This window comes from Emydura macquarii, unplaced genomic scaffold (assembly GCF_026122565.2).
Source record: "Emydura macquarii macquarii isolate MOO-44397 ecotype Brisbane River unplaced genomic scaffold, CSIRO-AGI_Emac_v2 contig_1748, whole genome shotgun sequence".
In the NCBI taxonomy this organism is placed as follows: Eukaryota; Metazoa; Chordata; order Testudines; family Chelidae; genus Emydura; species Emydura macquarii.
Genome location: NW_027131885.1, coordinates 230,743 through 257,252, shown reverse-complemented (window position 1 = coordinate 257,252; position 26,510 = coordinate 230,743). Strand labels below are relative to the sequence as shown.

Genomic DNA, 26,510 nt, shown 5'->3' with positions numbered 1-26,510 from the left:
CAGAGTTAAGGAGTTTCTCCTTTAATGTCAATAAATAAGCAGCTAGAACAGTCTCTTCGTTCCCTCCTCTGGGAGTGTCACTTTGTCCTAACAGAATCTTTCCATCTCTTCAATTATTGTTTTGCATTTAAAAAAAAAAACCCGGGTGGGTGAGATGGTTACTGGGTGTGAGCTGGTAACAGCGAATGGGGTGGATGCCCAGTGAAGATATGGGCTAGATGGCAGGGGGAGGGGAGATGGGCTGGGCACGGGGACAGATTAGCAGTTCAAAATGTACAGAAGCGATTTAGCTAGGACAGGAAGGCAGTTTGCAAGGGGGCAGCTTCCCCCCATTCTCCAAATGCAGCAGGCAAAGCCCTGTGCTGCCCCCGCCCCCGGCTGGGGGGGGGGAGAGGGGAGTTTGCAGGAGGCCTTTGGTGGAGGGGGAGCAGCTGTTAAATAAGAGGGTGGCAGGGAGCGCAGGACCACAGGGAGCAGAGGGGCACCAAGGGATTCTTCACTGTTCGAGGTGAAGATGCAGTTTCTATAGGGGCCAGAGGTCACTTCTTCCTTCTCTTCACATCTTCTGAACCCACTGCGGGGAGAGAGAGGAACATGTGAGACAGGGCATGTGTGGGGGGAGGAGGGGCTTGGTGCAGACTGGTGCCCAGCCCCAGGTGCCGGGTTTGCAGTCCAGTGGGTGGCTGCCCAGTCTCTAACCCCTGCCCACCGGTCAGAAAGGCCTTGTAGTCTGGCCTGCGGGAGCGTCATGCCCCCTCGTGCCTGGAACTCGCCATCCCAGGCAGCCCTCGTGTAGAGAGGGGCTCTCTCCCCGGAGCCAGGCCGGGTCCTGGCCCCCATCTGGCACAGGGCCAGCAGCTGGCTGGGGCTAACGCCTGGGGAAATCCAAGCACTACGCGGGGCTCAGAGCTGCCACGTCCCCTGACCCGATGAAACATCAGCTGCGCAGCGGGGATCTCAGGGGTGCCAGGAGCCTCCGTCGCCAGCCCTCCCCTCCCTCCCCCCCCCCCCCCCCAGAGCAGCAGCCAGTGGAAACACGAGCAACAGCAACTGGCTCCTTTGGTGGCAGCTGGAGGCAGACAGGCGGGGGGAGGGGGTGACGATCCCCTGCCCCCAGCGCTGCAGCAGCCCATGGGACAGCGTCCGAGCGCGTTGTGCCCACAGCCCTGGGGCCAGTGGAAGGGAACAGACAAACACAGAAGGGGGACAGGGAAGGCAACGGGGTGCCCAGCCCAGGCAGAGCGCGGCACAGGGGTGGGGGGAACCAGCGCTGAAGCTCAAATGGGTGACGCCAGCCAGCCCCACCCCATGGGGTCCCAGCTAGGAGTAGCTGGCAGTGACGCACGCTCCCTCTCTGTGCAACCCGGGCAACAGGCAGACATGGGGCAGGCAAGGCATGCCGCAAAGCCTCGTGGGGTACCTGAGACACAGGACCAAGGAGATGGAGCGAAGGAGATTACGCTACAAGGGGAAAGGATAAAAGAAACCAAAGTTAACTGAGCCAAGAGGGGGCAGACGGCGGGGCGGAGAGGGTTAGTCCAGACCTGCACATGGGATGGAGAGATGGAAGGTGAAACCCATCCAGGGCGCACGGCTCAAACCCACAGCGCCGCAGCACAGCACAGAGCGGGGGGACTCAGCACCCGTCTGGCCAGCCCCTTCGGGAGATGGGAAACTCAACCTCCCCGCAGGGAAAGGGCAAGGATTGCACCAGGTGGCAGTGACTGATGGGGTAAAAACAAAGAGGAGCCCTGGCTCCCAGCCCCCTCTGCTCTAACCACTGGACCCCACTTCCCTCCTACAGCCAGGATAGAACCCAGGAGTCCTGGCCCCAGACCCCCTGCTCTAACCATTGGACCCAACTTCCCTCCTACAGAGGAGATAGAACCCAGGAGTCCTGGCTCCCAGCCCCCTGCTCTGGCCCCCATGGCAGTAAGCAGGCTGGCTCTGTGCAGGTTGCTCTGTGGTGCTCTGGCTGTTCTGGGCCCGTTTGAGCTGCCCTGGATGGGACTGTTACATGACAGATGATGCGGATGGTTCACATTATTAGTATGAGGGGTAGTGGGGAGGAGGACAGAGATGGGGGCGGCACCCTGGTGCCAGCTGGAACTCCGGGGGCAGGTCCCTGCCCTGTGCCCTATCGGGCGGGACTGGCATCTGCACAAATTCACGTCATGGCTGCAGTTGGCGAATCCTGACGGGAGGGTCCTGTGGGCAGCGGGGGCGGCTGGGACCGGCCTGCCCCATGGCAGGGATGGGTCCTTACCCTCCAGGTAGTCCCGGGCGATTAATTTCAGCACCTCGTCCAGGAGGATGACGGGGAAAGAGATCTTCAGCACCACCAGCCAGTGGGTCAGGTCCAGCGGCGTCAGTTTGAATATCATCTGGGGGGGTCACGGGGAGAACAAATCAGGGGGTGTGAACCTGGGGAAGTGTCTCCGCAGGCCGAAGCAGGGCTGGTGGGAGGGTGCAGATGGGACCCGTGGGGGGGAGGGTCTGTGATGACACCCGCCTGGGCCTGCTCCGCTGCCACCCGCCGCCCCCTTCCCCCGGTCCCCCGGTGGCAGGGTCTCACTTACAGGCAGCGGGTCGACGTAGAGGATGACAAAGTGCAAGGACATGGAGAGGCAGATGGAACTCAGCAGCCAGATGTTCACCCAGGGCGGCATCCGAATCAGGGACTGGTTCTCAGATAGGCTGTGTGGAGACAGCGGCGGAGAGTGAGCAGGGCGGGAAGGGGGGGCGGGAAGCAGGGCTGGGAGGGGAGGGGAGGGGATGGGGCCTTGCCTGTTGAGGGCGTTGCACATCTCGATGGTGACCAGCACGGACAGGGCCATGGTCATGGGCACAGGCGACTCGAAGATCTCGCAGTCCAGCCCCTCGAAGTCCACGTTGTGCTCCGTGCACTGCATGAAATGGGACTGTGGGGGAGAGAGAGTGGGGTGGGAAAAGGGCCGGCACAGCGCCACCGCCAGGCCCCCCCACATGCAGCTCCTCGCCAGGGACGCCGACTCCCCCAGCACAGCCCCCCAGCTCTGCACTGGGGCCAGTTCTCACCAGCTGGTGATAGGAGACACCAGGACCATCCTCTGCATAGAGGAACCACCAGGCAGCGGCTCCCACGGTGGCGGCTCCGACGTACCCTGTGGGCAGAGCAAAGAGGGAGGTGTGAATTGGGGGGGGGAGGGGAGCGGGGCACGGAGGTCCTGGGGGAGGGGGCAGGCTTTACCGCCAATGGCCATGTAACGGAAGAAGAGCCAGCCGCTGATGAGCGGTTCCTTGGGGCTGCGGGGAGGCTTGTCCATGATGTCCAGGTCGGGGGGGTTGAAGCCCAGGGCGGTGGCCGGGAGCCCGTCAGTCACCAGGTTCACCCACAGCAGCTGCACAGGAATCAGGGCTTCGGGGAGGCCCAGGGCGGCCGTGAGGAAGATGCTGTGGGGCGAAAGGGGGGTGAGAGGCTGGCAGAGCCGGGGGCTGCTTGGCCTCCCTGCTGAGAGGTGGGGACTCCCCCACCGGCTGAGCGGTGCGAGGGGGCCGGGGTTGGGCGAGGCAGTTGCATTGTCTCAGCCCGATTTTTCACTGATGTGGGTCGGCCTTTTTAACCCCCTCCCGGCTCAGCCAGCGAGGGGACATGCATCCCCCGTGGTCTCCTAGCCCGCCCTGAGAGCAAACTCAGCCCCAGCCCCAGGGACCATGCAAAATAGAGGGGAACTGAGGCCAACGTGGGCCTCACAAAAACATGACAGAAAATTCCCACTTCATCACACAAGGCTGGCACAGCCTGGGGGGCTTGGGACTGGGAGGGGTGAGGCTGGCACGGGTTGATGGGGCAGGGAGGTCTGGCTGGGGGCTGGGACACTCACCAGACGACCTCGCCCACGTTGGAGGAGATAAGGTAGCGGATGAACTGCTTCATGTTGTTGTAGATGGCTCGTCCCTCTTCCACAGCCGCCACAATGGTGGAGAAGTTGTCGTCGGCCAGGACCATCTCGGAGGCCGTCTTGGCCACAGCCGTGCCAGAGCCCATGGCGATGCCGATCTCAGCCTTCTTCAGCGCGGGGGCGTCGTTCACCCCATCACCTGTCTGTGGGGGGCGGGGTGAGCCACGGAGACCCCACTGACCCCATGCAGCAGACTCACCTGACCCCCCAGAACCCCCTAAGCGCACAGTCCCTGATCGCACCCTCCCCCCCAGGCCATGGCAGCGACCCTCTTCCCTCCCCGCAGCTCTGCCCCGCCCTGACGGTACCCTTGGCGTCGTGCCCCCGCCTCCCGGAGCCCCCTCACCATGGCCGTGATCTCATCAAAGGACTGCAGGAACTCCACGATCTTGGACTTGTGGGTGGGCTCGACACGGGCGAAGCAGCAGGCTCGCTTGCAGGCCTCGCGCTGCTCGGCGGGGGGCAGGTCGTCGAACTCGCGGCCCGTGTAGGCCTTGCCGGTCACCTCCTCCTCCTCGCTGAAGATGCCGATGCGGCGGCAGATGGCGATGGCCGTGCCCTTGTTGTCCCCCGTGATCATGATGACGCGGATGCCGGCATCACGGCACAGCTGGATGGAGCCCATCACCTCCTTCCGCGGCGGGTCCAGCATCCCCACGCAGCCCACGAAGGTCAGGTCCACCTGCAGGGGTGAGACGCACACTAGGCCCACTGCAGACTCCCCCATCCCCCCAGCGCCCAGCCAGCTCCCCAGCCAGTCCCTGCCTGAAGTGTCCAACCAGCCCCCCAACAATGCCCCAACCAGCCCCCACCCCCAGTGCCCAATCAGCTGTCCCACTATCCCAACCAGCCTCCCAGCCCCCAACCAGCCCCCCAGCCACACCCCAAACAGCCACCCAGTCCCATTCTCCCAACCACACCCCAAGCAGCCCCCCATCCTAGCACACAACCAGCCCCCCAATCCTCACTCCCAACCAGCCCCACAGCCATGCCCCATCCCCACCATCCAACCAGCCCCACTCCCATCTCCCTGACCAGCACCCAGCCAGCCCCCACCCCTATCCAGCCACGCCCCAACCAGCCCCCACCTCCAATGCCCAACCAGTCCCCCCACCCCAGCGCCCAACTACATCCCAGCCAACCCCCGACCCCTCAGCCACAGCCTCAGCCAACACCCACCCTCATTCCCACACCATGCCTCGACCAACCCTGACCCCTCAACGACTGCCTCAACTTACCTCCACCTCCCAACCCCACCCCCACTACCCTGACCACCCCCCCATGCTCCCCACACCCATCCCCACGCACACCACAACAGTCAGAGACAGCTGGGAGGGCGGGGGGGGGGGGGACTCACTATGCACACGCATTGGCCCCACTACACCCCCAGCCACCCCCTCTCCTGCCCCACACAGGCCAGGCCCCTGGAGAACGGGTGCTAGGACACCAGCTCCCCCCCCCCCCCCGCCCCACTTCCCACCAGGCCCCGGGAGGGGAGGCCTGAACCTGACCTCGTACTCAACGAACTTGGTGGAGTCCTCCAGGACCATGTCCTCCCTCTTCGGGGGGGTGTCACGCGTGGCCAGGGCCAGACAGCGCAGCGTGTCCCGCCCCGTCCCCCACTCCTTGATGATGGTCATGATCTTGTCCTTCACCAGGGGCGTGAGGGGGACACGGGTGGTGCCCACCCGGACATAGTTACAGCGGTCAATCACCCCCTCAGGGGCACCCTGGGGGAGCGAAAGCATGAGAGAGAGAGAGACGGACAGAGGGCAGCAGGGACAGCGCGAGAGACGGATGGACAACAGGCCCAGACAGACGGGGCTTTGGGAAGAGGCTGCCTCAGGCAGCCCAGGTCTCGGACCAGGGTGAGGGCTGGGCAAGTCTGCACTCAGCTGAGGTGGGGCGGCAGGAGCCCCCAGGGAGGCTGGCGCCCAGAGACACCGTCTTGGAGCTGTGGGGCCGCAGGGCTCGTTTCCAAAGGGGCCAGATAAAGGATGGAGCCTCCCACCCACCGCAGCGCTGCGATACCAAACGGGGAGCTGAAGCGCCTCTGCCCTCCCCTCCCCTTACCTTTCTCCTCTCCCCTCCCCACCTGCAAGGAGGTCACCTGACCACTTCCCCCCCCCCTCCCCAGCACCTCCGCCAGGCTCCAGGCAGGGGCTGGGCTCCAGCCATCATCTGTGCACAAGCGGCTAGAGTAAGCCACACTTGCCCTCTAGTGGTCTCTGCCAGGATCGCACACCCTTACCCCTCCTCTTGGATTCGTGACTAGAGGGGAAACTGAGGCACACAACATTCAGAGAAAACATTAAGAACTTTCCCACTTTGTCACCGCTGGTGACCATGGGAATGGGGTGATTCCCTGCTCCATCACTGCAGGGGGTGCCTGGGTACCCCGGGGACGGGGGACGGGTACTGACCTTGATAAACATCTTGTTGCTCACAGCTGCGCGGGAGGCCTTGGCGGGGGAGCAGTACACGGACATGGACTTCCTGTCGCGGGAGAACTCCAGGGTGAACTCCTTCTTCATCAGCTGCTTAATCACCTGGGTGGGGGGGAGGAACGGGCCTTAACGGGGCAGCAGCAACCCCCAAAAGCCCAGGGAAGCTCCTCCCCCCGACTCAGCATGGCCACCCAGCCCGGAGTGGACACTGAGACTGGACCAGCGAGCCCAGCGCAACACGGCTGCTGCTGGCCAGGGCAGGAGGGGTAGAGCGGGTGGGCACGGGTAGCGGGAGGGGGGGCAAACACTCCCAGAGTGGCAGGCTTTGGTGTGGGGGGGGCACAGTGGGGGGGTACCAGAGGGGACAGCAGGGGGTATCTGGGGCTGGTGGGTGAATACTCACAGAGTTGCAGGCGTTGGCGCGCTCCACCTTGGAGAGGCTCCGCACGTCTGTGTTGAAAACATTCATCTTCTCCACCAGGCAGGTCAGCGCTGTCTCAGTGGCTTCCCCCACTTTCTCATAGACTCCCTTGCCCTGGAAGTACATGCAGCAGGGCAGGGCTGGAGTGCGGGGCAGACAGCAGGGCCTGGGGTACCCAGGCAGCAGAGTGGGCACATGGGATCTGAGCAGTGCTGGCAGATGGGCAGAGAGTGACCCAGAAGGCAGGAGAATCCAGGGTGACCCAGGCGGAGTGAGGAGTGGGGGTGCAGGGTGGCAGGGGGTGCAGGTGACAGAGGCGGGGTGGGGGATGGGGGTGCAGGAGACACAGGCGGGGTGGGGGATGGGGGTGCAGGTGATCCAGGCGGGGTGGAGAGTGGAGGTGCAGGTGACACAGGCGGGGTGGGTATGGGGGTGCAGGGTAACCCAGGCGGGGGAGAACCCAGCGTGGGCCAGGCAGGGGTGAGAGGGACAAGGGGTATACGGTGCCCCAGGAGGAGTGCGGGGTGCTCACCTCGTTGAAATCCAGGGAGGAGTCATTGCAGAGGGCACAGATCGTGGCCAGTTCAACCAGCCCATCATACTGCCCGGCCTTCACATGTTTGTCACTCTTCAGCCTGCGGAGACACAGGGCAGGGGAGTGGAGGGGGAGACAGAGATGCGGTGAAGGAAGGGGTGCACGGGGTGGGGGAGGTAGGAACACACAGAGATGGGGGATGGGTGCGCAGGGTGGGGGGAGGCAGGGACCACACAGATGGGGGATGGGTGCAGAGGGGACAGAGTCAGTTTGTGGGCAGGAGATGGAAAAACAGAGTCAGTTTGTGGGCAGCTGAACTGGAGCCACCAAGTGGCAGCAAGAGGGATGGTGGCAGGTGGGGGCAGGGCAATGTCAGGGGTCGGGGGGGGCACGTCTGGGGTCACGGGGAGCAGGGGACACTCACACTTCTCCCTCGGGGGCGTAGGTGGAGCCGGTGATGGAGAACTCATTCAGGGAGCAGATGTCTCCCTCCACCTTGTCGACCACGAACATCTGGCGAGACAGAGGGAGCCGGGTGGGTCAGGGCGAGTGGCCCAGGGGCTGTGGACCAAGGACACATGGGGGGCCTGCCCGGGGAAGGGCCCCTCACCTTGCACACGGACATCTGGTTGGTGGTGAGAGTGCCGGTCTTGTCGGAGCAGATGACCGAGGTGCAGCCCAGCGTCTCCACGGAGGGCAGGCTCCGGACTATGGCGTTCTTCTTGGCCATGCGGCGCGTGCCCAGGGCCAGGCAGGTGGTGATGACGGCGGGGAGACCTGCAGGGGCGGGGAGGGGAGGTTAACGCCCAACGCGTTACCACCCAGTCGCTGCCAGAGCCCCACACAAAGGGGTCCCAGTGGGTGGGGGGGCCACAGGGCGGGGAACAGCTGGAATCTGGTCGCCTCCAGAGGGCTTCAGCAAGGCTCCTGGTAGCAGCTGGGCTCAGGCGCTCCCACCCCGGGTGCCACGGCCAGACAAACGCCAGAGGGACTCAGCCTGGGGCGGCTCAGACAGACACTGGCCCCGCCGCTGGACAGACTGACCTTCGGGAATGGCTGCCACGGCCAAGGCCACGGCGATCTTGAAGTAGTAGATGGCGCCGCGGATCCAGGAGCCGCCGTGGACGGGGTCGTTGAAGTGGCCGATGTTGATGAGCCAGACGGCCACGCAGATGAGCGAGATAACTTTGGAGAGCTGCTCCCCGAACTCATCCAGCTTCTGCTGCAGGGGCGTCTTCTCCTGCTCGGTGGCCGCCATCTCGTCCCGGATCTTCCCAATCTCTGTGCCCACGCCCGTGGCAATCACGATGCCCACAGCCTTGCCTGCCGCAATGTTGGTGCCCTGCAGGGGGAGGGGAGCCATGGAGGGGGGGCGCAGCGGCACTGATGGAGAGCAGACAGGCAACCCCCATGTAGCCCAGGAGACGGGAGCAGGGCAAATCTCTGTCTGACTCTCAGGCCTGGGGCTGGTGACCCCCAGGGGCAGGTCTGTAATCTTGTGGTGACCCTGGGAGGGGGGCATCTCCCCAGCTGGGGTGCAGGGGGGGTGACCAGGGGAGGCAGTTGTCTGGCTGGGGTGCAAGGTGGGGTGAATGAGGGGGCAGTTGTCTGACTGGGGGGAGAGGGGATGGCTGGGGGTGTAGTTGTCCGGCTGGGCGGGCAGGGGGCAGCCCTCCGAGTGTGGGGGGGCGATACTCAAGCCCTCGTGCGATGCTCACCGAGAAGAGCATGTTCTTCTTGTCCTGGTTGACAGCGCGCGGGTCCGGGATAGGGTCCGTGTGCTTGATCACAGAGACAGACTCGCCTGGCAGAGAGGTTGAACGCTCAGGATGAGGGGCCTGGGAGCCCTGCCAGACAGACACACACGGACAGACAGGCACCAACAGACACACAGATACACCCAGGGAGCAGAACAGCAACTCAGAGATGCCCCCCTACACCCCAGCGAGACCCACTCACCCACAGATATGCCTGAGGGACACATGGACACAGTCACACAGAGAGACACTGCCACCCACACTAAGTGACACACACACGCACACCTCCCAGACACTCCACCACACACACACACACACTCCAACACCCCCACCCGCACAAAGTGACACACACACACCTCCCAGATACCTCCCACCTCACACACACAGACACACCAACTCCCCCAGACACACAAAGACCAGCTGCACACCCCAAGGCTCAGTCTCACAAGCTTGAATTTCTCACGTCCGCCCCCAGCCCAGCCCCGCTCCCCAGCCTAGTTCTGCCTCCCCAGGCCCCATACCTGTCAGGATGGACTGGTCCACTCGCAGGGTGGTGGATTTGATGGAGATGATCCGGATGTCAGCGGGCACCTTGTCACCCACTGCAGGGAGAGGCAGGAGCCGCCATGACATATGGACGTGGGGGGGGAGGGGGTGTCCCCCCTACCAAAGGCTGGAGGGCAGGCCCTGCACCCCACATCCACTCAGCCGGGCTGCAGGGGGTGCTGGGGGCAGACATCGCCCCGGGGCTGTGTGACTCTGCCCCCCCTCAGTTCATCCCTGGGGTACAAGGCACTGGACTCCTGTGGCCCCAGGACCAGGCAAGGGTTGAGGGTGTGGGGGACATGGCCACTGGGTGTCAGCAATATGCAGCACCAGGACTCAGCACTGGGGGGGGGGGAAGGGGAGGCGGTACGTGTGGAGACCGACACACACACACACACAGCCCCTCTGTTCCCGCCAGCTGCTGCTCTCAGGGTTCAGGCAACCCCGGCAGCGTATCCCTCGCTGCCACCCCACATCGGGACCCTTTCCATCAGCTCGGTGTCTCCCCTCCCCGCCGCCCCGGGTGCCCTCTCTGTCCTGCCAGGCCCTGTCCTCGTCACCCTGGCTCATCACATTCCTGCCTCCCCGGACGCTTGGCACTGCCCATAAAAGGAGCGCCCGGCGCCTCGGCCCACCCCCCCCCCCCCACCCCAGCTCCTTCCTTGGCCTAGGGGGATCCCAAGGAGATGGCGAGGTCAGGGCTCCCGGCTGGCTGGCAGGCACTGCTGGGAGGGCTGGGGCCGGCCGTGGGGGGGGGGGATGCTGGCAGCAGCCCAGGGCTCAGGAACACCTGTCACAGAACAAGTGCGATGCACAGGGGATTCCACGGGGCTCCGCTTTCAGCCTGGGCCAGGGACTCTCTGTTCCCAATCCCATTGCGCCAGGGAGACGGAGCCGCGTCCGCCCCACAGCCAGAGCCGGGACGGGGCACTGCTGAACCAGCCGCCCAGTCACCCGCTCAGAGGGGAAGGGCGAGGGGGGTTGATTTGCAGAGGGACTGGGGATAATCATGGCCACAGCATGACTGGCAGGTCACGGCTGATCTTTGCCCCTTGGCACCCAGGCTGCGTTTGACATTCGCCCCAAGGGCGCTCCTCTTCCCTCTGCCCCCTGGTCCCGGCAGCACCTTTGTCCCCGTGTAGCCAGGGCCAGGCCAGACACTCACCCGCCACCTCGGCAATGTCGCCGGGGACCATTTCTCGGGCCTTGATTCTCTGCACGGACTTCCTGTCTGCGCGGTACACCTTGCCCATTTCGGGCTCGTACTCCTTCAGGGCCTCGATGGCATTTTCAGCGTTCCTCTCCTGCCAGGGCAGCACCGACAGTCACACCCTGCCCGCCACCCCTGGGTCTGGGTACACAGGGGCCCCTTGCCCAGCACTGAGATGCAGCCATCTTTCAGGTGGGGTGTGGGGGGATGTTTATACAGGAGCCCACCGCCCAGTGCCAAGATGCAGCCCCCCTCTGGGGTGAGACATAGCATCAGTGACCCCTTCAGTCTCCCGACCCATGTCTTGGGTCACTTCCGCAGTTTCCCATCCAGGTACTGACCTGGCCTGACCCTGCTTAGCACATGGAGGGGTGTCACTGGCCCCCCAGGTTACCTGCCAGACTCCAACGATGGCATTGGCGATGAGGATCAGGAGAATGACGAATGGCTCCACGAACGCAGTGACCGTCTCCTCGCCTTCCTCAAACCAGGCCAGCACCTTGGCGGGGTAGAGTCACAGCCGGAGTCACTCATGCATGTGTGAACTACAGCCCAGCCCTCCCCGTGCACAGCAAAAGTCACGCCTCCAACCCACATGGCTGGAGCGCTACAGTCCTTCCTTCCCCTCTGTCCCTCCAGAGCTGCACTCTCCCACACACACCCGGAGTGCTACACCGTTCCCGCCCTCCAGAGCTACACCTTTCCACACATACCCAAAGTGCTACACCTTTCCCACATCCAGAGCTACACCCTCCCACACACATCCAGAGCGCTACAGCCTTCCCACCCTCCAGAGCTACACCATCCCAGAATGCTACACCCTTCCTAGCCTCCAGAGCTACACCCTCCTCCACACACTCAGAGCTACACCCTCCCACACACACCCAGAGTGCTACACTCTTCCCACCCTTCACAGCTACACCCTCCCACACAGACACAAAGTGCTACACCCTTCCCAGCCCCAGAGCTACACCCTCTCACACACAATCAGTGTTATCCCCTTCCTCCTCCCCCTCCCCAGTGCTACAGTCTCTCACTCACAGCCCGAGTGCTACACCCTTCCTACTCCCATGTCCAGAGAGCTACAGACTTCCCTTCCCCTTCACACTCCACCCACCCACAGATCTACACTCTCTCACACACACCCAGAGCACATCACCCTTCCCACCCACATGGCCAGAGAGCTACAGACCTCCCTTCTCCTCCCCCTCCCACCTAGAGCGACACCTTTCCATGCAAATGGCCAAAGAGCTACAGCCTCCCTTCCCCCACAGAGCTAGACCCTCCCCCCACACCCATACACCCTTGAATACTACACCCCTCCCACCTACAGCCAAAGCCCCAGAGCTTCACCATCCCCCCGCAAAGTGCTACACCTTTCTCACCACATAGCCAGAGAGCTACAACACCCTCCTCGCTACACTCTCCTGTACACCCCCCAGAACAACACACTCACACAGCGTTGCACCCCTCCCCCACAGATAGCTACACCCACTTAGTCACACAGCCAGAACGCTACACCTCTCCACTATTCTACACCCTCCCCTGGACACATAGCTCTCTCTCATCCACCCACACACACACTCATAGTGCTACACTCCCTCTCCTCCCACACTGAGCTCCACCCTCTCACACAGTCACACACATACCCAGAGCATTACACCTTCTTAGACACATGGCCAGAGGCCCCCCCCCCCCCACCAGAACTACATATCACTGTCTCACACCCCCACCCCACACAGGACTACACACACAGACACAGCACCAGCCCATACACTCACAGCGCTATCCTTCTCTCCATTCGCACACTCGGCACGCGACACCCTGCCTCACACTCACTCAGGTAGCAGCTGCGTAGCTCCCAACGCTCATTGCTCAGTTTGGTATTTCTGTTATTGTGGAACCTTGTCTCAGGTGCTGTACAGATCTCAACTGAGATCAAGACTTCCCTTCTGCCAAGCATTGCCCAGAACATAGCCAGAATCAGGTCCCAAGGTGCTAGGAGCTGCACAGACCCAGCCCAGGATCTCCATCAAGACTGGTTCCCTTGTTGGGAATGTGGGAATTTTAATTATAATTTTTGTTTTTAATGTATTGTTTTGCTCCTCCAGGCATGACTCAGTTTACCCACTGACTTTGTCGTGTCACCTGCTGGGGGGCACAGGGGCTAATTGCATCTCCTGGAAGAGGGGGCAAGGGACAGGGTGTCTGAGTTGGTAGGGCTGCATCATTAAGCACGGACTGAAATAACCACGTGTATGGAAGCCCCAGGGCTGGAATGTAGGGCGGGAAGGGGAGCACAAAGGCTGCAAAGGGTCAGATGACTGTAGTAAGAACACACACAGCTACAGAGACAAGGCGAGGCAGCGGGCCAGCAGGCCAAGGTGGATTCCTGGAGAACATGGGACATTCTGCCCATGTGGACTGTCTTACCCTCCGCTTTCCCACACTAACAAGGTGCCTTAGCAGTGCTCCCTCGTTCTGAAAAGTCTGCTCTGCACTGCAGGTCCTGCCTGGCTGCACTGCTCCAGGAAGGCAATAACAGTCTGTATGAACCCCACACCTTGCAAACCCCTGGCACTCCCGCTGTGTCAGGCGCTGCGCAGACCCTGACTGAAATCAGGGCCCTGTTGTGCCAGGCACTGCGCAGACCCTGACTGAAATCAGGGCCCTGTTGAGCCAGGCGCAGACCCATCATGCAGGCACTTGCTCAAACACTGAGGAAGAGACGTCCCTGTCCCTAACAGCTCACGTTCCCATGCAAAGGGAAAACACAACCCGTGGGCTGAGCGAACGGACTGTGGGAGAAGAGGGCGGGCATGGTAGTGACCCAGAACAGCACCAGCTACCATGCCATACCCCAGGCCCCTCCCACCCCACCAGGTGTCTGCTTCTCTGTAAAACCCGCCCCCTGCAGCTCAGGCTGTGCAGTAGCGACGCGTTAGCATGTGATTATCACCATCCCCCTCCCTCCGGTGTCAGTGACAGAGTTAATCAGGCCTTGTCTACGCTACAAACATACGTCGATCTATGTTAGGTCGACTTACAGCCACCACAGCAATTACTGCGGTGGCTGATGTTCACACACCCCTCCTTGGGTCGGGGGTGCGCGTCCTCACCAGGAGCTCTTACACTAATCTAAGAGGGGCAGTGTGGGGAGCTGAGAGCCCTGTCTCTCAGCTCAGCTATGCCAGCAGCTCCCTGCTGGAAGCCTGGCTGCCCCACAGGCTCCCTGTTCCCCCTGGGAGCCAGGGGAAGGCACCCAGAGCATCTCACTCTCCAAGGGAGCTGGGATCCAGTAGCCTGGCTTTCTTGTCAGTTTCAGGGCTCCAGCAGAAATTGACAAGAATGACAGCCAACAGCCCATGTCAGGAGCCCAGTGTTGACACTGTGTCACCCTATTTACGCTGACATAGGCCCTACACCTCTGTCGAGGTGGTTTTATTATGTCGGCACAGCAGGGCAGTTCCATCGGTGGGAGGAGCATTTCAGTGTGCGCACCTCTGCTGTTTTGTCCACAAACAACTGACTTTTGTCGCCAAAACTCTCTAGTGTCGACCAGCCCTAAGTTTGTCACTGTAAGCAAGGTCTGAGTGGCCAGCTGAAAGGGGGACGCTCTATTGGCTTGGGCTCTGTATCTGCATAAGCACACCTGGGTGCTGATCATGATGGGAAATGGTCATTCTGGCTGGGATTGGGTTACAAATCACTGCAGTGTTAATTGCAGGGGTAATGAAATGTTGCCCCCCTCACTGTATGAACACATGGCAGCAGAACCGTGCTTAGCCTGGTCTGATGAAAGATTCACTCTCACCAGAACAGAACTCAGCAAAGGAGGCGTTCGGATGCCAGCAGGCTGTGAGAATAGTAGGGGGGTTTTCTGTAAAGGCTGTACTAACCCTGATCAAGGGCTGCTGCTGCTAAGCATAGGGGGACTACTTCTTCCTACTGCTAGAGGATAGAATTAATGAGATTCCTTTTGGAGTGTTTTGTTAAAAGCAGAAACAATGCTCCTGCGTCAGCAGAGGGCTTCCCTACAAACAGAGAGCTGAGGTCACAGAAAGATGAACTTACTAGAGCTGGAATCACCAAAAGTGGGGAAACCTGGAGAGACCAACAGCTAGCGGGGGGCGGGTGTTAGTCAAGCCTCACAGGTGGTAGAAGCCAGCAGAGGGGGCTAGTCAAGCTCCATGATATGCAGCTAAGATGGGAGAGGCACAAGACATGCCCCATGCACCCTGGGGCAGGGCAGATTCTGCTCACTGTGTTCATGAATTCTGTTTGCACTGTTTTCCCAAACCAGCGCTGTGTCATTTCCCTCCTGTTATTAAAAGGTTTATTTCCTACACTCAGACTGTGCTTGCAAAAGGGGAAGCATTGCCTTTTGGGGTGCCCAGGGGCTAGTGGGGAATCTCCCCAGTGACCAGGTGGGGGCTCGAGCCAGTTTGGTGCTGTATCATTGACAGGAACCCCTAGAGATAGAACCCGGCCCTGCCCGCTGCCGGCTCTGTCTGGCCGAAGGGTTACATCAGTTATTCTCAAGTTTCTGCTTTTGGTCATTGCCAGGGTTTGTGGCTCTTTAAATCCTATTTCCCTGCCTATGCCAGTTGCTACCTAATCTCTCTCTCTACCTATCCCCACCCCATCTATCTATCTATCATAGATTAAAAAGCCAGAAGGAACCACTCTGCTCATCTAGTCTGCCCTCCTGCACAACACAGGCCTTCCCAGCAATAATTCCTGTTTGAACTAGAGCAGCTCTTCCAGAAAAGATTTAAACTTTGATTTAAAAAATTGCCAGGTCCAGAGAATCCATCGCAGCCTCGGTCGGCGGTTCCAGTGGTTATTGACCCTCACTGTTAAAAATGTGCACCTTATTTCCACTCTGAATTTGTTCAGCTTCAACTTCCAGATGTTGGCTCTCGTTCTGCCTTTGTCTGCTAGACTGAAGGGTCCATTGTCAAATATTCATTCCCCGGGTAGGTAGGTATAGATTGGATCATGTCACCTTTTCATAGTTAAGCACAAGAAATGGAGCTCTTTGAGTCTATCACCCTAAAGCAAGTTTCTACTCCTTCAATCATTCTTCTGGCTTTTCTCTGACCCCTCTCCAATTTATCAACACCCTCCTTGCATTGTGGGCACCAGAAGTGGATCTGGTCACATCCGTGCCAAACACAGACATGGAATAACCTCTCTGCTCCTACCCACAATCCCCTGTTTGTGCATCCCAGGAGCACATTAGCTCTTTTGGCCACAGCATCACACTTGGCAGCTCATGTTCAGCTGATTCTCCACTACAAGCACTGAATCTTTTTCAGGGTCACTGCTTCCCGGGATGGCGGCCCCCATCCCGTAAGTGTGGCTGACCCGCTTTGTTCCCAGATATCTGACTTCACATTTGGCCATATAAAAATTAATATTGTTGATTTGTGCCCGCTGACTAAATGATCCACAGCGCTCCGTATCAGTGACCTGTCCTCTTCGTTATTTAACGGGCCCCAAATCTTTGTGTCCTCTGCAAACTTTACCAGCGATGACTTCCTATTTTCTCCAGGTCATTGATAAAAATGTTAGATAGGGACAAGACCCAATTCCTGCAGGACACCACTAGAAACAAAGCTGCTCGGTGATGAGTCCCTGTTTACAGTTACATTTTGAGACCTATCAGCTAGCCAGTTTTTAGTCTATTTAATGGAAACATGTTAATGTTGTAGCATTCTTTAAGTATATTACATCAGCACTGTTACTTTTATCAGCCAAAATTGTAACCTCATCAGACAGAGCTATCAAGTCAGTTTGATAGGATCTAATTTCCATAAACCCATGTTGATTGGCATTAACTGTCTTAGCTGCCTTTAATTCTTTATTAACTGAGTCCTGGTACAGATATCTATCTATCCCATACACACTCACCAACCTATCTGATCCCAAAATAGTTTCCATTTCTGGCCCATCCCATTCCCTCTACTGGGGCACAATCAATTTTGGTAGCTGCAGGTTTCCGGCCCTAGGTTCCTGAGGTGCTGGGTGTCACCTCCTGCTGCTCTGGATCAGGGGATGGACAGATTTCACACACACAGAGACAGATAGCTGCACAGATGCACCCCCCGCCTACAGCAACGCACACCCATCCACACACAGAGCAAACACACACCTCTGCAGACAAGGTGCCAGCTCTCCACTCTCTTGCTCACACCCCCAGCAATGCCCCCACGTGCGTGTGCACTACACCACTCCTGCTCACGCTCACACCGAAACCCCACCAAGTGTCTCCCACTTTTGCACAGACACCAGCTCTCCGCACCCCCCCCCCCCCCCAAACACACAGTTACACAACAGGGAAGCTGCAGCCTTCCCCGGCCTGGGCCCAAGTGGGCCCGCTCAGATTTCACCCCAAGCCCAGCGACACTGAGATCAGTTTACAGGCCTCTCGCACTCACGCAAGGGGCCGGGGGGCCCAGCTGTCTCCACCGCCCCCTTCCCCTCCCTACATGTCAAGATCCAAGCAACAGATAGGATCAAGAGGACATGGGAGGGAGGAGGGCTGATGAAGCCACATGGGGGGAAGAATCACTGAGGGGTGGGGGACGGGGTCCTTCCCCCTCCACTGCCTACCCAGGCAGGGTCTCCCATCCTTCACACCTGCCACACACAATCCTCCTGGGCCTCCTTTCGTTGTCCCCCCGCCCTGGGCTCCCTCCTTCCACCCCCTGCCCTGGCCCAGCTGCCGATACTTGAGACACTGCCTCCTCGGGATCCGATACCAAATCCTTCGAGCCTGAATTCCAGGCAGGAACGGGCCTGGCCTCGGCACAGAAAGGTCGTGGTGAAGGACAATGCGAGACGCCAGCCAGTGCCTGCTCTCCTCCTGGCCTAAGGCACCCCAGGCGCCCAGGATCCCTGCCACAGCAGCACAGCATGGGGCCCCAACGGAGTGGGGTCATGGGGACGTTACCCCCGGCCCTTCCCCAGGGACACCACTTCCCCTGGCACCTCACAGTGCTTTGCATACAGGAGTTCATCCCGGCCCCACCCACCCGGGATAATTATCCTCACTTAAAGGGGGAAACTGAGGCACAGAGAGCCCTGTGGCAGGGTCAGGACTAGAACCCAGGCATCCTGACTCCCAGTCTCTACCCCCACAAGTGTCCCAGTACATACCAGCCTCCCACACAAAACTACTCCTCAGCTCCCATGTTGTACATGGAGCGATTCTGTCTCACTATCCCGCCCCCAGGCCCTGAGGATCCCCTAGTCATCCATGGAGATGCAGCCCCTGGGACACCCCCAGCTCCCACATCACTCACCAAGGAGCTGCAGCCCTCCCCACCACCTGGGACCCCCCCCTCCCGTCACTCACAAAGGAGATGCAGGCTGCCAGCAACAGGATTCGCACCAGCAGGTCCTCAAATTGTTCCACCACCAGCTCCCAGATGGACTTGCCTGGGGAGAGGGGCAGGTCAGGGAGTGGCAGGACCCCCCCACCCTCACCCCAGGATCCCAGCCCAATTTCCCTTGGGTAGGGAGCACAGGGGGTCAGAGGTAACAGGAGGACAGCAGAGAGAGGGACACCAAGGCCCCGGGGCTGCTACCCCCCAGGATTGTCCTGGAGTCTCTGGAAATTACAAATTAACCTTTAATGAAAGATGATGTCACGTGACGGATCCTTCGTGGACCACGGGCACCCAGAGCTGGCCCTTGCAAGTCACAGGGGTGCAGCCAGCACGGCAGGGGCAGGACAGAGAGTAACGGGGATCAGAGCCTCACACCACATGGGGGGCCGAGGGAGTCCGGTTATGTGGTGAGAGAGGAAGGTTAGGGAGGGCCCAAGGGGCAGCAGGTTATGGTCAGGGGGGCTGGCCCCCGGGGGCAGGGTATGGGGCTATGAGCAGCTCTGGGTTATTGGAGGGCCCAGGGGCAGTGGGTATGGTTGGAGGCTGGCCCCAGGGGGCAGGGTATGGGGCTATGGACGGCATTGGGTTATGGAGGCCCAGGGGGCAGGGTACGGGGCTATTGATGTCACTGGGTTATTGGAGGGCCCAGGGGGCAGCGGGTTGTGATCGGGGGCTGGCCTCAGAGCTTTGGGTTAGCAAGCGCTGGGCAGGCTTGAGGATGTGGTGGGCGGTGCCAGGAGCATGTGGCTCTGCTGTGGGCTTGGGCACTTTGTGGTTTTGGGCCGCCTGCCACCTGTGGCTGGGACTCACCTTCCTCCGCCGGGAGCTCTGCCCATGGAGACGCCGCCACCAGGAGCGAAGGGAGAGAGGAGAAGAGGCTGGTTAGCACCGAGAGCCAGAACCCCCCGGGCAGGTTGCAGGGGACAGATGAGGCCCAAGCCAGGACAGGGCAAAGAGGGGACGTGGCACATGCAGCAGGAGCTGCCAGGGTTCGTTCAACGGGTGCAACTGCCCTGAACAGGACAGCATGGGGCAGGGATCCCTGGCTCCTTTGGCCAGAATAAAGGAAAAGTGTGTGTGTGTGTTCACGTGCACGTGTATGTGCATGCATGTGTGCTCACTACACACTGAGACACACGTGCAGGGCTGAAGGGAGGAGGAAAATGTGGGGACAACAGGCGTACAGGGGCCCCCAGTGCATAACCGGGGTGCACTGGGAGGGGGTGTGGGCCTAACAGAGATGATGTACCAGGACCCTACCAGTCTCTTGCTCATGTAAACAGCCCCCCCACACACACACACACAGATGCAGACACATAAACTCATTCACACGTACACACAGACACACGCACCTGCATGTACACCCTCACACACTGTCCTGCAGTGACCCCCAGCTGGGTGGGGAGTTCTGGAGAGCCGTGCCCTGCTGCTCTGGGGCATGCGCCAGTCCCAGTGAGGCTGGGGGCGGCAGGCACCACCTGGGAGGATCTGGGGCTAGGCGGGGCGCCCCGGTGCAGGAGGGATCCTGCCCATGCCCAGTCGCACTCTGAGCCACCCACGCATCCTGGCCCAGAACAGGCAGTGGCTGCGAAGCCAATCCAGTGCTACACTCCTGCCCGGGCCAGCGCAGGAGGCCCCGGGTTCCCGCTGTGGGGCAGAGTGGAGGATGTCCCCCGCCCCGTCCCAGCAGCAGCTCCTTCTCCCTCCCCAGCAGCAGCTCTGGTGTCCGACCCATTCCAGAGGGAATTACAGGCGGGTTATTCTTAGCCAAGGAGCAGCTGCCTCATCCCCAGGACGGCTGGGCCTTGCCTGTGTCTGCAGCTTTGGTTTCTCTGCAATAGGCTCCTTGCCCGGACCTGACACACGGCCCCCGCTGGCCCTGACACACGGCTCCCCGCCCGGCTCTGACACACGGCCCCCGCTGGCCCTGACACACAGCCCCCCCTGGCCCTAACACACAGCTCCCTGCCCAGCTCTTACACACGGCCCCTCCCGGCCCTGACACACGGCCCCCCTGGCTCTGACACATGGCTCTCAGCCCGGTTTTTACACACGGCCCCCCCCTGGTTCTGACACACGGCTCCCCCCAGCTGCGATACTGCACTGGGAGCCCTCCTGAACCATCCTTGCCCTGACACCTGGCTCCCCTCACTCTGCTCCACCCCTCCCAGGCCCCGGAGGCTAACACCCGCCGCTCAGTGCCTCTGGCTCCATCCCTTGCTCTGTGGGTGCCCAGCCAAGACCATGCACCCTTAGCCACCTGTTCCATTTTCTCCATCCCGCTAGCTACCCCTTTGCCTTCCTCTTTCACCCCCCCCCCCCCACACAGCCCTTTGCTCGCTCTCTCTCCCCCACACAAATAATCCAGCTGTTCTTCTTTCTCCATCTCTCCATCCCGCTTCCTTTTTCTGCCTCTTTTTCTCTCCAGCTCTTGATGACTCTTCTCTCTCCCCCTCCCTCTGCCAGTGGCCAGCCCAGCCCAGCTGGTCGCGTGGGGACGGGGGCACTGCCGGCACTTACCGTTGGGTCCGTATTTGTCCAGGTTCTTCTTCACCTGCTCGGGCGACAGGCCAGTGTGCTCGCTCACGCCGAAGTAGGCCAGGCACTCCTCCACGGTCTTGGCGTGGGAGTTCTCCATGGCTGCCCTAGCCCCAGAGTAAGCCCTGGGCCCCCGGCTCGCCTGACTCTGCCCCTCGCAAGCCCCCGGCCACTCGGCTGGTCTCTGCGCGTCTCCCCTCGCCTCCCTTGCTGCTCAGCAGACCATGGCCCCCCTCGACGCACAGTATCCAACAGGGGAGCCCGCGCCACCCGTCCCAGGATCGACGCCCTCAGTGGGGACTGGGGCTGTGCCTGGCCCTTATGAGGGAGCCCGCGGGGCAGGTTCCCGGGCTCCGTCCCCGGGCTGCCATTGGGCAGCTCCCCTGACATCACGGCAGACACGGGCACACATATGGCATGCCGTGCAGGGAGGTATTTTTGCTGACTTGAGGCAGCGGAGGGAGGACATGAGGTGACTTCGGAGCGGCTCAGGCGGCCGCACACCGAGATGTCACTCAACGTCTGCCAGCTCCTTGCAAGAAACACCCCACCCCACCCCCTCCCTGCTCCTTGGCTTGGGCCGGGTTATTCCCGTCACTTGGCCATAATGGACACTTGCGGCTCAGGGCCCATCTCGCCCGCCTTTCCTCACCCCCTGCCTCTGGCCATTCCACCCTTTGTCTGTCTGCCCCCCCAGCCACACTACACCCGGGATCTGCCCAGCTCCCCGTGCACACGCCTCCAGCCGCCCTTGGAGACCCAGGCCCAGAGACCTGAGAGGCGCAGCTGGGCACCGTGTGTGTGCACAGAGAGACAGAGGCCATTCACCTCGCGACACAGGGCTGGGCTCTGCCTGGCACCGCACCACCCCAGCCTGGCCGGACGGCCTGAGTGAGGAGAGGCGAGCCAGTCCCGCAGGGATCCGGGAGCCGCAGGGACCCCCTCTTCAGGGGAAGGGCCTGGAGAGCTGGGACTGGGGGCTGTGAGCCTGGGGATCCCTCCTCAGGGGAAGGATCAGGAGCCCCGGTGACAGCTAGGGGGTGACCATTGGGGATGAAGAACCTGGGGGAGGGAAGTGAGGGGGGTTTTCCTTCCAGGTGTCAATTTTGGGGAGAGCTGGGTCCTAGGCATGGCCCGTCTCTGCCTGTCCTCGGTCTGTGTGTTGCCCTCGGTCCCACCAAGCACCAGGACAAGACCACGTAGACGCTGGATGCTGCCTGGGGGGGCTATTTCTGGCCCGGCCTGTGTAGTAACCCCTGGGAAACTGCTTCTCTCACCAGACACTACACCTCAGTCACGCCAGAGGCCAGGTCTCTGGGTCTGGGGATACAGCGTCCCCCCTCCCCCCCCCGGATCCCGCTTTCACTGGGTCTCCCCTCAGACCCTTTGGGAACAGGAGGTAGAAGGGGGAGGGATGCTCAGGGAGATAGGGTGGGAATCAGGGCGTGACACGTGGCCTGGGGTGCTGTTGGGGGGCAGAGTAGGGAAATGGGGTGGAAGGCAGAGGGCTGAGTGAGGGTGTGAGGGAACCTGGGGCTCTCGCAGTGGGGCTGGGGGGGAAGCAGTGCCAGGGTGCAGGCCAGCAGCTCAGCCTGGTCCCTGGTGCTGCAGTGTAAACAGGGTACAGCTGAGCTGGGGCTGGGGGGACGCTGTATCCCCAGACAGAACGGGAGCAAAGGCACCAGGAATCGGGTGTGTGGGGGGGAACCCAGCAGCATTTGGGTAGGGGGGTCGGGTTCTGGGGGGAAGGGCACAGGGGGATCCTGGCCTGGGGGCCCTGGTTGTTAATGGGACATTTACCAACCCCTCCTCCCCCAGCTGGGATCAGCTCCTGGGGGGGAATGAGGCATTGTCCATGGGACTGTGTGAGGGTGGGCATCGTGTCTCAGCCTCCTCTCCAGGCGGGCTGACACCGGGGTCTCTAGCAGCAGCTTGACAACTGGTGGCCGGTGAGTCACCCAAGCTCCCTTCCCCCTGCTGCCCCAGGGCCCTGCCCCCAACCCCATGGACCCCCTGCTTGGCCAGGCCTGCTGGCACTCAGCCCACCAAGTCCCTGCCAGAGAGGGAACTGCAATCCCAGCCTGCCTCCCACCCACCCCAGCCCCCTGAGCGGCTGCTCCCGGGCCTGCCCTGAGGTGACTGGCCCCACCCTGGCCCTGGAGTTGTGGGGCAGTTGGGATATTCAGGGCAGGGGGGGTGATGATGGAGGCTGATTTATTAAGTGCTGCAGGAAAGTTAATTTACGGCTCCAGCTCCGGGGGGGCTGGGGTGGCTAGTCCCCACCCCGGACCCGTGTCCTCATTGACAGGGGTGGCACAGCTGTTGCGGGACTCAGCACTCACCCCCTCCAGAGCTGGGAAGAGAACCCAGGAGTCCTGGCTCCCAGCTCCCCCACTCTAACCACTAGCCCCCACTCCCCTCCCCGAGCACAGAGAGAACCCAGGAGCCCTGGCTCCCAGAGGAGTCGAAGAGGGGCATTCATCTTCCATCCTACTGAAGTGTTTCCAACTCTGTCACCATTTTCCTAGCCTCTGAGCATCCCCGGAGCCAGTGCAGCGCCCCACCCCAGCCCCATCCGGCTCTGCCAGGGCAGCACTGTGAATGGCGGGGCAGCCTCTGGGCCCAGGCACAACATGTGACTCCAGGGGCCAACCTGAGTCTGCAGAGAGCCTGAGCCCATCGCTCAGAGACGGGGAGGGGGGCTGCTCTGATGGGGCCAACGCAGCAACGCTGCCAGTGTCCACAGCGTGCCCGAGCCCCACCTCCCCCCCCGGCCAGGCCAGGCCCAGCGCTGCCTCCCACGGAAAGTGACTGTGTTCTGGGGCCAGTAACGCGAGAAGCAGCTGCTGCCCGTCCCGTCCCGGCTCCAGTTACCCACGCAACCTTTGCCGTTTGGCAGTGTCAGCGCCTGCAGAGGGCGGCCGGGGGGATGGATAAGGAGGGATGTGGGGATGCTGCGGGGGGGAGGGGCTCAGAGTTCAGAGCACAGGCACCCCCGGGAAGGGGTCATGCCAATGTCTTTAGGGCAGGTACTCAGGGCCCCACAGCTCTGCTGGGCAGGGGGCAGGAGGACGCCCCACGACTGTTTCTCGTGCACACAGCCCCCTGCCCCAGATGTCGTCGAACTCCAGGCCCACTTGGCGCTGGTGGTTTCTGGAGCGGATGGGTCACCCCAACCCGGCCGCGGCAGCTGGGATGACAGAGTCCGGCTCCCCATGCAATCTGGGCCGATCTCTCTGGGCCGTGGCTCCCCACAGCTCTAAGGGGAGGGGGAATAAGCAACCAGAGAGATGGACTGGGGGGCGGGGCTAATGGTGTGCAGGAGAGGGTATCTCCAGGGCTGCTGCCCCCACAGGCACTGAGTAAAAGGAAACTGAGGCACAGAGCTGATCACACAGATAGCCATGGGCAGAGTGGGGAATAGAACCCAGGTGTCCTGGCTGCTGCGGTGTACCATGCCTGACTTTGGACCACGGTGACAGCTTTAAGGGAGTTGGTCTCTCTTCCACTCTCCCACTCTGCGGGGTCACGCTTGGGGGGGCGCGGGAACGGTTCCCAAACTGTCCTTTCCCTGCTTACGCTGGGGGCTGCAGCTGACCTGGTCTGTCCCCCCCACCCTCCTTCCAGCTGAGCCTGCGCCAGGCCCCAGGGAGGGGGAATCCCAGCAAGGGGCGGGGAGAAGGGGGAAGGGCAACAGTGATTCCCTGACATGGGGGGCGGGGAATGGCACTGGGAGGAGCAGGCTCCAAGGGGCAGAACCAGGGTCCAGCATGTGGGGGTCAGGGAGAGAGCCAGGGTCCAGCCTGTGACTGGAGGGGGAGCTAGGGCTGGATTGAGGGCAGGGGGAACTGGGGACCAGGACACACTGAGGTTGGGGGTGGGGGAGCTGGGTGTACTTGGGTAGGTGCATCGGGGCAGCTGGACATATTGGGGACTGAGATGGGGGGGGTCAGGTGTGGGGCGGTGTATTGAGGCAGGAGGTTAGGTGTGGGGCAGTGTATTGAGGCAGGAGGTTAGGTGTGGGGCAGTGCATTGAGGTGGGGTCCAGGTGTGGGGTGGAGTACTGAGGTGGGGGGGCTGGGTGTGGGGTGCTGTATCGAGGTGGGGCGGGGAGCTCTAGCCCCCGTCAGGGCTGTGTGAGCACAAGCAGTACAGGCATGACCCCCCCCACCCATCAGCGACACGGGTGAGGTCACACCCGCCTCGAGCCGGCGGTGCCTGGGGCAGCGTGTTGGTGTCCCAGAAGAGGCCCTAGTGCAAGCACAGGCCCCGGCACAGGCGTGTGTGCAGGGGCTGCTCCGGAACCTCGGCCCCCCCCCCCCGGATCCGTCTTGAAGGAGCTGGGCTGGGCCAGGCAGCGCTACCCTATAAGGGGCCCGCCAGGCTCCCTGTGCTGAAAATAACCCGCCCAGCCGGGGGGGCGGGGGTGAAGCAGCTGCTGCCCCCAGATTAGGGATCCCAGCGCAGAGAGTCCCACCCCCACCCCCAGCCTGGGCACAGCTGCCAGTAACCCCCCATTGCTCCCTCTGCCCTGCCCTACCCCATCCCCAGCTCTGGCCCCCCTCCTGGGGCATGTGTGGCCAGGCCTGCCCCATGCCAGGGCATTAACCCACTGACCCCCTGCAGCCTTCTGTGTCCTGCATGTGGGGCACTGACCCCTGAGCCCCAGGTCCATTATATGGGGCACTACCTGTGCCAGATCTTGGGGTCCCCGGTCAGAGTCTTTCTGTCTGGCAGCTCCTTGGCCCCCACCACCTGTCAGCCACTCAAACCCTCTCCTCCAGGCTTCGCCAGCCCTGACTTCATCTCGCAGGGTAACGGTAGCTGCACCCCAGGCCCCGCGTCCCTTTCAGTCGCTCCCCGGTGACGTCCAGCCCCGATGCTGGCTACCCACAGAAATCCCAGCCCCTCTGCCCCAGAGCAGCCGTGTGACCTGGTTTTACCTGACCCAGCGCCCCAAGGAGCAGCCGCCCTCGGGAGAAAGGGAAGCAGATGTATGGAAGTGAGAATAAAGATTTGCCTGGCAGTGAGGAAGGGATGGAAACAACCAGTTACAACCCGGGACAAAGCCTGAACCGCCACCCCGGTGCCGCCCATCCGAGTCTCTGGGCCTGGCTCACAGAGCAGGCTCTCCCTGCAAAGCCCCAGCTGCGCCGGCTGGTTTCACAAGAAGCAGGAGCCAGACTTCCACGAAAGCCCCCCTCACCTCCAGGGGTTTCCTTGACGACTGAGTGCCGAGGGCTATTCCCTGCACTCCGGTGTCCTGGCAATCCTTGGGCTGTACTCGGCAGGCACCCGCCAGCCGGCTGCAGTCCTCGCTTTGCCCCCCCCGGCCCCAGGGAGGTCCTTGGGAGATGTCTCTGCTTCCCTTTGACTGGTGTGGGATGTGGCCGGGGTGATGAGACCCTGGCACCCCCTGGCTGCCTGGGGAGGGGGACAACACTGAGACACGCTCCAAGGCCCAGCCCTCCCGGCAACTGAGCGCTACTCCAAGGCCAGAACACACGCTTTCCTTGTGCACAACTTGTGCCCACCCGCACGTCGCACAAGGGCCATCAATCTTTCTGGCGATGCCCCCACACAATCCTGTTTGGCGTAGTGAGTTTGTCAGATCTCAGGTGCGAGTTGTTTGCAAAGAACAGGGGACCCTTAGCCAAGGAACCTCTGGGTTGTATTCACCCCGCCCGATGTCCCACGTGTGGGGCACTCACCCCACCC

General features: G+C 61.6%; 1 protein-coding gene across 1 annotated transcript; it reads right to left on the bottom strand.

Annotated features, from left to right (window-relative positions):
• On the bottom strand, positions 1-21,059 carry ATP2A1 (ATPase sarcoplasmic/endoplasmic reticulum Ca2+ transporting 1). Its single transcript, XM_067556380.1, has 22 exons — positions 20,775-21,059; positions 19,065-19,082; positions 18,221-18,303; positions 11,252-11,356; positions 10,813-10,951; positions 9,623-9,703; positions 9,063-9,148; positions 8,389-8,686; positions 7,955-8,121; positions 7,769-7,857; positions 7,342-7,444; positions 6,792-6,923; positions 6,365-6,490; positions 5,453-5,671; positions 4,288-4,623; positions 3,864-4,084; positions 3,230-3,432; positions 3,058-3,143; positions 2,580-2,921; positions 2,267-2,384; positions 1,421-1,461; positions 1-574 (listed from the first exon to the last, which is right to left on the bottom strand). Exons 1-21 carry the CDS (start codon positions 20,890-20,892, stop codon positions 1,457-1,459), a joined length of 3,075 nt encoding a protein of 1,024 aa, XP_067412481.1. The 5' UTR covers positions 20,893-21,059; the 3' UTR covers positions 1-574; positions 1,421-1,456.
• Positions 21,060-26,510: the final 5,451 nt, after the last annotated feature.